The 14,802-nt window shown below is 62.1% G+C and overlaps 1 protein-coding gene across 1 annotated transcript in view; it reads left to right on the forward strand.

Moving 5' to 3' along the window:
* SPECC1L (sperm antigen with calponin homology and coiled-coil domains 1 like) overlaps positions 1 to 11,520 on the forward strand; it is a 142,241-nt gene extending 130,721 nt beyond the window's left edge. The window contains exons 14-16 of the mRNA XM_062182105.1: positions 8,203 to 8,319; positions 8,972 to 9,031; positions 10,023 to 11,520. Of these exons, the coding sequence (XP_062038089.1) occupies positions 8,203 to 8,319; positions 8,972 to 9,031; positions 10,023 to 10,112 (267 nt within the window). The 3' untranslated portion in view covers positions 10,113 to 11,520. The remainder of the gene's footprint in view (positions 1 to 8,202; positions 8,320 to 8,971; positions 9,032 to 10,022) is intronic.
* Positions 11,521 to 14,802: the final 3,282 nt, after the last annotated feature.

A 14,802-nucleotide genomic window follows, 5' to 3' on the forward strand; every position in this document is an offset into this window, starting at 1 on the left:
CCCCTGGTGGGCATGGGGGTTGCCTCCGCTCTTGGCTGTTAAGGTAACGTTGCCGTGCACATTCCTGTAGAGGCCTCTGTGAGACGTCCACTTTCGTGCACAGGGGACGGACTGCTGGGCCCCATGGTCACTCTGCTTCATTCTCAGAGGAGCTGCCAGACTTTTCCTCTGTGGCTGCCTCACTTGATGACCCCACCCACAGCCTGCCAGGCCCCTCACTTCTCAGTGTCCTAACACTTAACATTTGTTCCTTCTGGTGGCCGGCGCTGTGGCATAGCAGGTAAAGCCGCCACCTGCCTTGCCACATCCCATGTGGGCACTGATTCGAGTCCCAGCTGCTCCACTTCTGATCCAGCTCTCTGCTATGGCCTGGGTATAGCAGTGGAGGATGGTCCAAGTCCTTAGGCCCCTGCACCTGCAAGGGAGACGCAGAAGAAGCTCCTGGCTCTTGGCTTCAGTCAGCCTAGCTTCAGCCATTGTGGCCATTTGAGGAATGATCCAGTGTATGGAAGACCTTTGTTTTTCTCTCTGCCTCTGCCTCTCTGTAGCTCTGCCTTTCAAATAAATAAATAAATCTTAAAAACAAACAAACAAAAGGCTGGCGCTGTGGCTCAATAGGCTAATCCTCTGCCTTGCGGTGCCAGCCCACCGGGTTCTAGCCCCAGTCGGGGCACCAGATTCTGTCCCGGTTGCTCCTCTTCCAGGCCAGCTCTCTGCTGTGGCCCGGGAGTACAGTGGAGGATGGCCCAAGTGCTTGGGCCCTGCACCCCATGGGAGACCAGGAGAAGCACCTGGCTCCTGGCTTTGGATCAGCGCGGTGCGCCAACCGCAGCACACTGGCCACGGCGGCCATTGGAGGGTGAACCAACGGCAAAGGAAGACCTTTCTCTCTGTCTCTCTCTCTCACTGTCCACTCTGCCTGTCAAAAAAAACAAACAAAAAAGATCGATGAAGGAATATTTTTAAAAAATTCCTTCAGTTTTTTAAAAAAACAAAAGAGCCATCCTAGTGGGTGTGAAGTACTACCTCATTATGGTTCTGAATTGCATTTTCCTAATTACTAATGGTGTTGAGCCATTCTTTTCTTCTTTTTAAAAAATGTTTATTTAGCTTCATTCCATTTGAAAGAGAGACAGAGATCTTCCATCCACTGGTTTATTTTCCAAGTGTCCATGATAGCCAGAGCTGGACCAGGCCACAGCTGGGGACCCAAGAACTCGATCTGGGTCTCCCATGTGCCTGGAAGGGACCCCTTTCAAGCAGCCACGTAACTGCTGTGCCACACGCCTGCCCGTGCACCATCCTTGTCCTGTGTGTGTAGGCCGTCTGCACGTCTTCTTGAGAGAAACGTCCGTATGGGTCCTTTGGCCATTTTTGCACGTGGGCAGTTGTGTTGTCTGGTGAGTTGTACATTTGTAATGGAGATTTTCGTGTATACACGGAAGTGGCAAGAACAGTCGCACAACGCTCGTGCGCACACCGCTGGCTGTAGGACGTCAGCACGGGGTACTCTCACTCACCCCATGCCCACCCGCAGGATCCCGACATGAACCTCAGCCTTTCAGTGTCTTCTGACTTCCCAAGAATCACAGTTAGGACTGGTTGGCTTGAATTAAGTTGCAAATGGGACTCCCCTATTGCATTCCCACATCAGCACACAAATTCCCTTCCCTCGTCTTTTCTTCACTTTCCTTTAGAAGGAACCACAGATCATGTGTCTTGCAGGGCACCCACATTTGAGGTTCCGCTCTTGGTGCCCCCATGGGGTTGCCGCTGGCAGACGGGGCTGGATGTGCCGTGACCCCGCTCACAGTCTGGGCAGAAAGGCCTCTTGTGGTGCTGTGCTGTCCACGGCAGTCTTTCTCTGTTGCAGTTCTGCTCTCCCCACGGCCCCCAGGCTTCCAGGGCAGGAGAGTTGTTCCCTCGGGTGCTCGGTTCCCAGCACCCAGGGTCCCACACAGCTCTAGGCTGGGCCAGGAGCCTCCTCAGAACTCACGGAGTTCCCTCTGAGGCCCTGCAGGCCACTGCTCCTCCCTCTTATCTGTGCATGCGGGCCACCTGGGGCCCTTCACGGACGTGATGGCCAGACCTGCTCCAGACCAGGGACCAACACCCTCGGGATATACCCGAGCAGGCAGGTGGCCTGGCGCATGGTGAGGGTTGCATGTCCTTGCTGGAGCGCCTCCCAGAAGCAGGGCCCTGGCTTCAGGGGCTGCCTCAGCCCTGGCCGCCTGCCCCGGCTTCCTCCTCCACTTCACAAGTTGGTTACCAGCACCTGGACTTCAGGATGGAGCCTGTCCTCCCCACCTGGAGCAGGCCACACGCTCAGGTCTGCAGTCGGAGTGGGCCTGGCTGCCCACACCGCAGGCCGTCCCAGCACCCGGCAGGCTGTGCGCGCCCCTCCGGGAGCTCCGGGCCTGCGGTGTTTATAGGTATTTGTCGCCCTCAGGTTTGCCTCTACGCTTGGCCGCTGTCCTTGCGGGGCCCGTGCCATGTGAGCCCTGAGGAAATGGGGCCTGCGCGTGTCGCCAGAGGTGACTCACACGCTTGGCTCCTTGCCCTGCGCCCATAGACGTGGCGTTTCCTTAAATAGATCAGATCAGAACTTAATAGCTGTTTAAGGAGTGTGTGGTGTTCAGAGGTGTACTTTGTGGTCCTTGAGTAAACTTCAGAGAAATTAAGACATTTGATGCCATACTTACAGTTTTCTTTGTGGAGATAATGTCATTTCTTGGCTTTCCTATTGCGGCCCCTCAACTCTGAGTGCATGCAACAGAACCCCAGCACAGGGCACATCTGAGGGTCCACCCAGACAGGTGGGCGGGTACCCGGTGAAGCTGGAGGAGCTGGTGGGCACCGGGACCTGCCCGGCCTCAGTCCTGGAGGGCGAGGGTGCCAGAGGTGATTTTACGGCCAAGTCAGTCTTTATGAGGGCGGAAAGGACCGTGAAACAGAGCACATCTGTCCTGCGTCACATCGCTTGGTTGACGGTTCCCAGGCAGAAGGACGCACACCTTTCGGAGAAGATGGGCTGAGCTCCCCCGTGGAGGCTGCTGGGGCTTCTTTGAACTTTGTTCTGGCCGACTTAGTGCCTGTTGTCCTAGCAGTAGCCCAGCGAAGCCCTAAGCCAACCTGGGCACTAAACAGGGATTCATCAACTGTTTTCTCTTTCCTTCTCCGAGGGGCTGGCACCATGGCCTGTGACAGCAGAGTCCTTGCAGCAGTGTGCGTCCCCCTCCCCCCACCCTCAAAAGTGAGCTCTGGCTTGAGTGCGAGTTGACTCTGCGGCACCTGCTGCCTGCCCCAGGCGCCGTCCACATGGGGTCCTGGGAGCTGGCCGTGCCTGACCTCAGGGCCAGATCCCTGTGAGATAGATGTCCCTTAGCACCCAACTGCAAAGAGCAGCTCCACTTAGGAAAGAAGCCGGGCCGCCGTCAGCTCTGCAGCCTGTGCTGCCTCCTGGCAGCCTGGCGTGGGGCTGCCCGGCTTGATGTAGTGCTTGGCAGCCCCGGGCAGCCCTGCGTCCTGGCCTCGGCGGCGCTCGGCTCTTCCACACGCTGTTACTTTGCCGCCTGGTCTCCCTCCCCTCACTGGCCTTGCCCTCTGTCCGTTCAAGACTGACCCTCTCGGTGCTGCCTTTAGCGTGAGAGTTCCCAGGGCCTCTGTCTGCTTCTCACTGCCTGCTGCATTGTCCCTGGGGAACCCCAGCTGGAGCACTGGGACACTCTGGCCTCCGTCACTCTGCCCGCGGGCCTGGCTGCCCCCTCCCCAGTGGTGCACGTGCAGAGTCCGTGCTTGCTTGGGCCGCAGACCCGAGGGTGTCGCTCCGTCCCCCTTCCTGTGACAGCAACGCGGCTCTGGGTCCTTCCCTCTGTTTACGTGCGGATCTCAAGAAGCCCCTGCAGGCCTGCGGAAAGCAAATGGAAAAGCAAATCCGGGTGAGGAGGCCACGGCTCCTGCCAGGGCAGCCGGTTCTGCCTCGGGGCGTTTGAATCACTTTAAAATGAGATCCTTCAGCATGTTTCCTACCTCCCGGTGTGTTTTGAGTGGATACTTTGAGAGTTGGGATTGATTTATTCACTTGAGAGAGCAAAACCGAAAGCACGCCCACCTGCTTCTCAGATGCCTGCGCAGGCCCAGCCTCGGTGTGGGTCTCCCGCATGGTGGCTGCAAGCCGGTTACTTGAGCAGCAAAGAAGCGGGAGTGGGGAGCCAGGAGCAGCCGCTGCAGTGCGGCCGCAGCGTACCTGAGAGGCCGGACACCACCCCGAGGGCTGGGAGTTTTGAAGGGTTTGTCTGGTTCCCATCTAATCCTGAGACAGAGGACCATAGCCCAAGAGGTCATGTGGTTTCGTTTCATATTTCTATTTTTATTTATTTTTTCTAAAGATTGATTTGAAAGGCAGAGAGACACAAGAGAGATTCCATCTGCTAGTTCACTCCCCTGATGGCTGCCACAGCTTGGCCTGAGCCAGGCTGAAGCCAGGAGCCAGGAGCTCCACTCTGGTCTCCCATGTGGATGGCAGGGGCCCAGGCACTCGGGCCGTCTTCTGCTGCCTTCCCAGGCGCAGTAGCAGGGAGCCAGGTCAGCAGCAGAGCCGCCAGAACGCCAGCTGTCGCAGGGAGGGTGAGCAGAGTCGAAGGTGCCCAGGCGCTCCAGTGAGAGAGAGCAGCCCAGACGTCCCGGGTGATTGTGTGGCTTGGTGCCCTGCGTGGGAAGGCGCCCCGAGCCACTCAGCACTGGTCTCTGCAGTGGTCCCTGGAAGTCCTGACGTGTATAGAGCATGTCCCCACGTCATCTCCTGCGTCTTCCTTTACGGGAGCCCCGGACCCCATCCCAGGCACAAAAACCAGCTTTTTTCTCAGTTGCCAAGAAAATCCAGATTGGGCACTCTTGTGACCCACAGTGCAGGGACCAGCAGCCCTGGGGCAGAGTTAAGTGGACCCCAGACCCCAGACCAACCGCAGGCTGGCGGGGTCCAGGCAGGGAATAGTGGGTGAGGCGGCCACCAGAGGCCACTCACCCAGGACCCTCACCCACTGCTGCTGTCCCTAGCAGTCTGGGAGCAGCTAGCAGCGTGTGTGTGGTGGTGCTGTCCCAAGACTGCGGGACAAGAGGCCGTCCGCAGGTAGGGATGGGAGAGGCCAGCTCTGTTCATCCAGTACAAACTTGCAGCTCTCTGGATTTCTTCTCCGAGATGCTTACTAGTCCTGTCCTTAGATTAATGTGGGTGACAGCCAGAGGAAATGGGGTGGGGCGCATTCCTGTCTTCCTGCCTGGCTTTCCCGGGCCCTGTGTTTGTGCCCCAGCGAGCCCAAGCCTTGCCCTTTGCAGACCCTTGTGTATTCAGTCAGCGCTGTTTGTTTCTAGTTAGACTTTCAACCCTGGGCAATGAAGGCAGCGAGACCCGGTGAGATGGGAGAAGGCCTGCTCCCTCCAGCGACAGCCCTGCTGTGTGCACGGAGCATGAGCGGCTACTGCTTGCTGACCCCTCGGGGCACCCTGGGCTGGGTGGCCTGCCCCAGTGGCCCCTAGCCAGCCTGTCTGGGTTTGATCTTCAGTGGTCTCGTCGTCAGGTGCCTCACCTGGACTCAGTTCGCAGTGTGCGGCCGGTTTTGTGAAGGAAGTCACTCTTCCTGGAGGTCCCCGCCAGTGGCGGGATGCGGGAACAGCGGCCTCGCCCCAACGGGGCCAGCTCTGTCCTGAAGAAGGCGAGACTCCCCAGCTGGGCGGCTGGGGCTGGCACTGCAGTGAGGCCAGGCACGTCCGCCTCTCAGGGAGCCGAAAGGGCAGCCGGGCAGGAAGTGGAGGTTGGTTTTCCTCCAGAAGTGCCCGTGACCTCGCACGGAGCTGGCGGTGCTGTGGAGGTCCTGCCCGCTCCCGCCCCGATGCCCGCGTCCTCAGTTCTGAGCACGCAGAGGGCAGGGCAGGCTGGGACTCAGGCCTGACGGCGGTTCTTGTTTTATTTCCAGTTGAGGACTTTTGCTTCTGCCTTTTGAATGAGGGGCCCCACGTTTCGTTTTCCACGGGGTGCTGCCGACTATGTCGCTGGGCAGCCGGGCCCATCCCTCACTCGTCCTGCTTGCTTGCTTCCTTCCGGCATCTCCTCTGCACCAGGCGACTGAACTCGCGGGTTGAGGCGCCGCCACAGCACCAGGAAATCTCAGCAGAGGCCCGCGGGTCCCTGCCAAGGCCTCTCTCAGCCTCCTCTGAAAATGCTCCTGGGAGACAGGGATTAGGGTGCCGGCTGCTCTGGGGTACCTGGGCCCGGGTGCCTGTGGAGCACCTTGGACAGGTCCCTCCCACAGCTCACTTCCTGCCGGATGTGTGGCTGCTTCCTGAGATTCAGAAGACATCAAAGCAGCGAGTGTGTGTGCGTGCACGCGTGCGTGTGCTCCGCGGGTCACTGTCCAGCACCGTCATGAGGTCATCAGACCGCTTCGGGGGAGGGCGACCCGGGCTGCTCGGCTTGACCTGGAGAGGGTTGGGCTGTGCAAGGCCTCCAGGGTGGTGCTGGGGCAGGTGCAGCAGCTGAGGATCAGCCCCAGGCTCCACGCTCGCTGCCGTCCAGCACGGGCACCCTCACAGCGGCGAGGCCAGGAGCCGCCTCGGGAGGGCTGTTGGCACAGATGTCCTCTTCACAGCTCTGCCCCACCTGCTCCTTCCTGTCTGTGAGCCCCAGCTCCCCGTCTGCTTTAGGACCTAACTTGGAAGAGGGCTGGATGGCAGGTGCTTTTGGTAACTGAGCTCTGCCAGGCTGACTGGGAGTGGGAGTCACCCAGCAGATCCCTCGCCCTGGAGTGAGACCCACCCACGAGCCACGTGCTCTTGGGCGGGGCCTGGAACCCGAGGTGTGAGTGTTCCTTCTCAGTCTGTGCCTTTACTCACCTGTGTAAATTAGCAAAACCTAAAACATTCGTAGTTTGATCTCTACAGAGGCGTTGCAGCTGAGGGTGAGGGCGCCCCCCCAGCCGAGCTGCAGCGTCGCACGGTGGAGTGTCCTGAATGGCACGTTCCTTTTGTGGGTGCAGATCCGTTTTAATGAGGCGCCCCTCCAGACAAAAGGCCGGGAGGAGGAGACAAGGCCCGGGTGGAGATGCCTGCATTCCATGCTGCTGTGTCTGGGTTCGAGTCCCCGCTCTGCCTCTGGTTCCAGCTTCCTGCTTAGGCGGCAGCAGGTGACGGCTCAAGTGCTTGGATCCCTGCTACCCGTGAGGGAGACCTGGATGGGGTTTCTGTCTCCCTGCTTTGGCCTGGACAACCGTGGCTGTTGCAGGCTTGGGGCAGTGAGCCAGTGGACAGGAGGTCTCTTGCTGCCTCTTAAACAAGTGTATCAATAAAAAAATGGGTTTTCAAACTCAGGTTTCAGTTACAGATGCCGGAGGAGCCTGCTGCTGGGACTTAGTGACCCGATGCCCCTGTGCGTGCGTCTTGTTGGTGTCCTGTGTGGGGCAGTGGGGAGCCCCATGGGCTCTGTCTGTGGACCCTACCTCCCCCGGGAGCCCCACGGGGCACCAGGCAGCAGCAGGAGTTAGAACTCAGCCTGGCCGCACCAATTAGGGGCTCTCTGCAGAGGTGTGTGGTTCACATCAAAACTCAGCGACTGACAGCTGCTGTCTGCAAGGACACAGGTGCCCCAGTGGGCATAACTGCTGCTCCAGACGCCTGCCCCTGGCTGTTTGCTTACTGCAAGTGGCAGCAGTCACCATTAGCAGTGTGATGTGGCGTCAAGGCCTCTGCCATGCTCGTGCGGCCACCTCACTGTCCCCTGCCTTCCACCGTCAGTGTGATGTCAGCTCAGGGAGAGCAGACCGCGTCCCTGTGTGTGCACACCCCAAGACCCAGGCCGGGAGCTTTAAAACCCGTTGTTTATCGCCCGTGCTGTCCAGTCTGCACTGCCGCCCCAGGCGGCCAAGGGAGAGCCCAAGCCCAGCAGTGTGGAGGCCCCTCGCGTGTGGGGTGGCATGGGAGGTGTGTCACAGGCCCTGGCTGACCCACGGGGGCACGGTCTGCAGCTGGGGCTGTGGCGGAGGGCGGTAGCCAGGTCGCTAGAAGTCTTGGGCAGCAGGTGGGTCCTGGCAGGGCCCAGCACATGGTGTTTGTGCTGAGCTCGCCCCGCGGGGCTGTGGTTGTGTTTGCGAGGCCACACGGCATCTGTCTGGGCATCTCGAGAGCTCACCTGGTCCCCTCTTGCTCCCACAGAACATCGACATCACCAACTTCAGCAGCAGCTGGAACGACGGGCTGGCCTTCTGCGCGCTCCTGCACACCTATCTTCCGGCCCACATCCCGTATCAAGAGCTCAACAGCCAAGATAAGGTCAGGCAGACACAGGGCAGACGCTCTCCCAGCATCCTCCTCGCGGGGGAGAGGTGGGGGTGGGGTGGAGGCCACCGCACTGGCTCTGTCGCCTGGGAATCAGGCTGTTCATGTCCCTGACCACCCCGTGCCGGGCATTGGCCATGGCAATGTTGGCCGGTGGGAGCAGCCAGTCCTTCCTGGGTATGACCGTGAGGACCAGGGCTTCATCAAGACGTGGCCAAGATGGGTGTTCACGGCGTGAGTTGGGGGCCCATCCTGCACTGCGGGTCAGGATCCTGTGCAGCCCCATCGAGAGAGCTCTCGGTCAGGGTCGGGACAGGCCCAGGATCCATCCCTGAGCCCCTGCCTCCCCGGCCGGAGCCTCCAGCCAGGCCGGCAGATGACACTTAGAGGTGCCCACGGGGGATGGGGGTTCCCCTCTAGTTGACTGGGAACATGTCCAGTCGGCCAGGGCGATGTCCCAGGGGAACCCTGGTGCAGGGAGGGGAGGCGCGGGCAGGCCTGTGGGCGCGTGCTCTGAGTCTGGGGGCCCTGGCGAGGATGTTTTGGCCCAAATGGAGGTGGCAGTCTTTCCCGGGGCAGCTGGCAAGGCCTGGCCACCTCCCTCCCCGCCTCATTCTGTGCTGCAGTGACACGGTTTCTCTTGCAGAAAAGGAACTTCACGCTGGCGTTCCAGGCGGCAGAGAGCGTGGGCATCAAATCCACACTGGTGAGTGCCCAGGAGCAGCCCCGGTCTCGCTAGGAAGCTGCGGGGTGCTGCTGCCTGGTAACTTGGATGTAGGCTGACGAGGGGCCTGTCGGGTGGAGCCCATGTGGGCTTCGGCCCCTGCCCGTGGCGCTTCATGCCTCCCCGGAAGCACCTGAGGACGCCCGAGTGGCTGGGTGGCTCCGGCTGCAGGCCCAGCAGAGCCGGCCGCCCGTGTGCACCCAGACCTGGCCGTAGGAGAGCATCCTGGCGGGGCTGACCAAGGCGCTCTCCAGGGCCAGGGCAGGGCGGCTCCCAGGGCTTTGAGGGGAACTGCGTGGGGGTGAGAAGCGAGGTGCGGAATGCCCACGTGTGCTCGGGACCTTCCTCGGCTCGCTGCCCAGCCCCTGCCGGGGCGCAAGCTGGTGTTCGGCTGCTGGGGCTCCCAGCGGAGGCAGCGAGGAAATGCCGGTACCCTGCCCCAAGTCATCAGTCTGGGCTAGTTCCCCACTCTTGGGTATTTTCCGTCACGGGGCAGTTTCCCGGCTGCTGGGAGCCTTTCTTATCAGGAGTCGCAGTGCGTGAGGGGCTTTTCCACCCTGCTCCTATGTGCTCAGCACCCACCGGGCTGCGACGCACCGGGCTGGGTCCACGGTGTCCCTCGTTTGTTTTCCTGTGAGAGCTGCAGAACCAGCCCTGGGAGTTCAGACCCCTGCCTGGGTTCTGGGATCCCCCAGCACAGGGACACCTCCCGGACCCAGGCCGAGCAGGGCTCAGGAGTCCCGCGTGAGTGGTTTAGGAAGAGGGGCAGGTGGGGAAGGAGTCCGTGGCCCAGATGGGATCTTCCAGCCTTGGAGAGCTGTGGCAGGGAAGTGACCCCGCCTGAGGGCAGAGATGGAGGAACCGTCCTTAAACGAGTGCCCTGGCTTAGACTAGAAACGGCTGTGGTGCGGAGCCCGCTGGGACGGGGCAGGCAGGACCTGCATTTCTAACCAGGCCTCTTCTCCCCTTTCAGGACATCAATGAAATGGTGCGGACCGAACGGCCGGACTGGCAGAACGTGATGCTGTACGTTACAGCCATCTACAAGTACTTTGAGACCTGAGCACGCCAGGAGGACTGCCCGGCGCCGGGGGCCCTGCAGTTACCGAGAGACACCGACACTATTAGCTACGCACCCCCGAAGCTTTCAGCGACTCTCTGGGCTGCCCGGGCTTCTGCGTCGGGAGACCTTGGGCCGCGCCGCACACCGGGGCTCCCCACGGGGCATAGGCCAGCCCCGGGGCTCCCTCCACAGAGAGCATGGAACCAGAGCAGTGCTTGGGGCTGTAACAAGGGCTCGTGCAGGGCTCGACTCGGGGAAGGGCTCACGTTTTGTGGGAAGCCCAAGGGGCGGTGAAAGCTCTAACCACAGCGCCCCCCCCGACCTTTGCCCTGTGCAGGTTCCCGCGTCGCTAGTGAGAGCCGAGGAGGCGAGCCTGCGCGCGGCAGAGGGCTCTGCTGCCCAGTGCTGGGGGGGCGGGCCTCCGCCCAGCACACAGGCCAGCTGTCCTGGGACGTGTCACTGCAGAGGTGGGACAGCCCCCCTCCACGGGACAGGGCCATCCCAGCCCACGCGGCATGGGTGTCTCCAGCTCGGAGCTGCCGCGGAGCCAGTCCAAGCTGCTGGGGCTAGGGGCGGGCAGCGGGGCCAGGCCCTTGCGGGTGCCTGGCCCTTCCCACAGCCCGGAACGGGCTTGAGCACCAGCTCTGGCTTTAGTTTTCTGGACAAAGAATTGGTCGTAGGGAGTTCTCCTGGTTAAAATCTTTGTTTTCTTATGAGCAATATTGGGAGAATTAGTTCCTGTCTATTAGTACCAAAGTTAAATTGTTTTCATAAGCATAGAAATAAAACCTGGACGTGAGCGCGGTGAGAACGAAGATGGAGTAGGAATTAGCAGGAGAAAAAAGCGCACAGCCTTAGGAACCCAGGCCGGTGATCGCAGCCGCATCTGAGTCACTGTGCCATGGTCCCCCAGGCGAGAATCCGAGAAAGTGCCTTAACCCCTCGGAAGGCCCCTGCCCCGCTCCGCCGCGGGGAGCAAGGCCCAGAGACCTGTGGAGATGGCTCCGCCGGGACGCCCGTGTTTCGCGTGGGTTTGAGGTCCGCACCCTCTCCTGAGTCCCACCACAGCTGCTTCAGAGCACCTGAGCCCTGGGCCGGGGACCCCGCGCTTCGTGTGGAGCTGGAAAGAATGGTGTGTGCAGCCTGGAGACGCCATCCCAGGGGCCCGAAGCGCCCGGCCTGGCCCTGTCCTCCACGGTCATTCTCTGGCATTCCTATCGGTGGTGGCCGGGCCCCTGTGCCCGCGGGAGAAGCATCGCCGTCGTCGGTGCCTTGGCCCTGCGTTTTTCCGCATTCCCACTTCTCGGCTCACGGGCCTCAGGGCCCTGCCAGGCACCTGTGTGCGTCCAGGCCCCCACTGCAGCCCACAGCCCCGCCTTTATTTATTACTCATGGGGGTGGGGTGGGGTGGGGTGGGCTCTTGTCCCGTGGGTGAGGAATCCTCCCGGGCCCGCAGTTCAGTCTTGTCCCTGGCTGGCCGCAGGAGCCCAGTGCAGGTGTCTCGTGCTGGGCGGGGCCGCGGGAGTTCTGGTGGGAGGGTGGGAGGCCCCTCCTGGGGACCCTGGGGCGCTGGCGTCGGTGCTGAGGACCGGCTGGGATGGACACACCTCGGGCCCCACCAAGGCTGCCGGGGCTGCGGCAGACGCGGGCCTGGCCACGCGCCCAGAGGCCATCCTCACTCAGCGCGTGTCCCTCCTTCAAGCACAAGCTTCCCGCCACGGGCCGGACGCGCTCCTCTCGCTCCCCGGCTTTGGCTGCCCGGCGAGACTTTAAATTTTGTTCTAGTAAATAAATAATCTTGAATGTATTAAACTTGTTGAAACACACCAGGCTCGGGCTGACCTGCTGTTCCTGAGGCCAGCTGCGGAGGGAGGCAGCACCCCCCCCCCCCGGTGAAGACCAAGGGCTGAGCAGCTATGGGGGAGGGGCCCTGCCTGGGAGTCAGGTGCGGTGACTGCACCCCCTGGGCCCTGGACCTGAGACTCAGGGTGGGGTGGTGGTGGTAGCGGCTGTGGCCACCCTGTGCCACAGAAACCATCAGCGCTGCCCCAGGAGTGGGGCCCCTGCGTAGCCCCCACCAGAACAGCCCGGGGGTTGGGTTATGTTTTTCAGAAAGGTATCTTCTTGGGGGGTAATAAAGAGTGCATAAAATTATAAAGGATCCCCCTCCAAAAAACAGGACAGCCCAGACAACACTGACTTGTCCCATCGCACGTGTGCTGCAGGGGGGAGGGACACCGCCCACCACACACCAGGCACCCAGCTCGGGGAGCCTGACCTCTGCAGGGCCAGTCTGGAGACTGCTGCCTCAGGGGTATCCTCTCGGGTGCCCCCCACGCCAGCTGTGCCCCCCAGGGCCAGGCCCTGGTTAGGATCCAGCACCCACCCCCCATGCTAAGCTCCGGCTCCTCGCGGCCCCACCTGGCCCCTCAGCCATCCAGCTCCCAGCTTGCTCTGCCTGCCCCGGGGCAGCTCCTGTGGGGAGGCAGCGTTTCCACCCAGAAGTACTTTGAGGGGTAGATTTGACACAAGGGAGGAGGAAACCTCAAGTTCCCAGGAGAGTGGGGAGATCGGAAAGGACCCCCATGCCCCCAGTCTCGGTGTGGGGGTGGCTCCCAGGGACAGACGCGGTGCTCACCACACGCCTGCAGCCCCTCCGGTGGGCAGGGACGGAGTGCACCTGGCGCCTCTTAATGCAGTGGGCGGGGCTGAGTGATGGACCACCTGAGCCTCACCTGGCCCGGAGCGGGCCCGGACGGCCAGTTCCGAGAGGGCTGCCCCTCCGAGATCGAGGGGGCTGAGCCGTCAGACTGGAGAAGGCGCCACACCCCGCGAGTGAGTGAGGGCTCCTGGTTAGCACTTCGGACGTGTTGAGGGGCTGTCCCACCTCTTCGAAATGGTGACTTCAAGAAGGGGTCTCATCCTTCCTGCCAGCCCCCTGTGAGATGGTGGTGTAGGGAGGCCTGGCGGGGCTCAGGGCTGGGGGCTGCAAAGCCTGTCACTGCCCCCCCAGAAGTAGGACAAAGCCCTACCTGCCCTGAGGGACCCCTTCCCGTCCACTGCCCTGTGCCCCAGTCAGCTCCAGAGCGTAGTGCCGTCTGTTTTCAACTTGATCGGCAGACCAGGGTGAAGAGTGGGAGGATGGGGGTGGGGGCCGGGGGCCCGCGCTGCACTGCAGGGGTCTTGGGGCCCTCCTCCTGGCCTCAGCCTTTGTGGGGCCTCCCTTAGTCACCGTGGGAACCCAGAGAGGCCTCCCCCGCTCCCAGGAGAACAGTCCGGTGTTTCCGGGGCTCCTGGGTGCTGGGGCCAGGCCTGGCCCATCTTCTCCCTGAAGCAGCTCAGCTGGCCCCAGAGTGAACAAAGGAGGCCAGAGGCCGCCCAGGTGCATCCTGGGCAGGAACAAAGGGCCGGGGGCGGAATCTGTCGGCAGAGAGGCCCTCGAGGTCCGGCCGCAGAGTCTGGGCCTGGACGGAAGGAAGGGCGGCCGCCCACAGCCTTCAAAGGCTGCCAGGGCTTGGTGGGGGGGGACCAGGGTGTGGAGCTGGAAGTCTGGGCCCGACGGGGCATCCCCCCCATTCTATGGGGGGCAGTGACCACATTCGGGGCAGGCCGGTGCCTCTGCCTCTTTGGCCTGGAGGGCAGCCCTAGACCGAGGCACCTGCCCACGGGCCTTCCCTGGCCCACCTGAGGGGAGTTCTCATGGCTGGGGTATGGAGCGCCTAAGGCTCGTGGTGCCATGGCTGGGGAAGGATGGGGTCTTGGAGAAGCCACGGGCAGGCCATGTGTGGCCACTCCCAGTCACCCAGCCACAAGCACCGGCTCCACTGGCAACCTGGGCTGGCAGGACCCCCTGCCTCCCCTCCCCTCGCCAGGGCTGGCTGAGCTGGGGCTGCAGCTAGCCGTGTCAGCCTGTCGACCCTGCTCCGGGCACTGCCCCTGGGACCCTGAGGAGAGCTGTGGGGGCTTTGGTGCTGTGACTCTGAGAACCTGGGGGAGGCGCTGTCACCGTGCTTGTGGCCAGGCCACCATGGGGAGGGGGTGTCCTGCCAGGAGGGGTATGCTCAGGGAATCCAGGGAGCTGAGGATGCGAGAGACCCCAGGAGGGACCCCCACAGCCCCTCAGGGCCACTGTGGAGACACTGTCCCTTGGTTGTGTGTGGAGCGAGGACCGGAGTCCAGGTGGGCAGGAGGGGCTGTCCCTGCTGCAGGAGTCTGACCCCAAGGTGGAGGCCGAGGCCTGGGCGAGGGTCCCCAGGCGGCAGCTCCCGGGCCGCAGTCTGACCCTGGCTCAGCCCAGGAGGTGGCAGGGCAGGAGAGGGGCCTTCGGGAAAGCTGTGCATTCAGAAAAATGGGGGCGCCATCCCCCAACTGGTTTTGGCCCCAGGAGTGAACCAGGGAGGCCACCAGGTGAGGCAGAGTCCCCAGAAGTTATGGTCACTGCCTGGGCTCCTCCCTGCCCACGCCCCTCCCTGCCTTGGGGAGAGAGCAGCGCCCCAACCCGTCCCAGGCACTGAGCGACCCCTCCACCCTGGGCCTCCCGCGTGGCCCCAGCAGGTTTTAGAAGGCCACCCCCACCCCCCAGCTTGGTCCCCATCCATTCAGATGCACAGACGGGAGGCAGGGCCCCTGCAGTGGCTCCTGAGGTCATAGGCCAGACTGTTCCCAGTTAGAATCTTCCAGAACCTGGGCG

The sequence above is a fragment of the Lepus europaeus genome, chromosome 23 (genome assembly GCF_033115175.1).
Source record: "Lepus europaeus isolate LE1 chromosome 23, mLepTim1.pri, whole genome shotgun sequence".
Taxonomy (NCBI): Eukaryota; Metazoa; Chordata; class Mammalia; order Lagomorpha; family Leporidae; genus Lepus; species Lepus europaeus.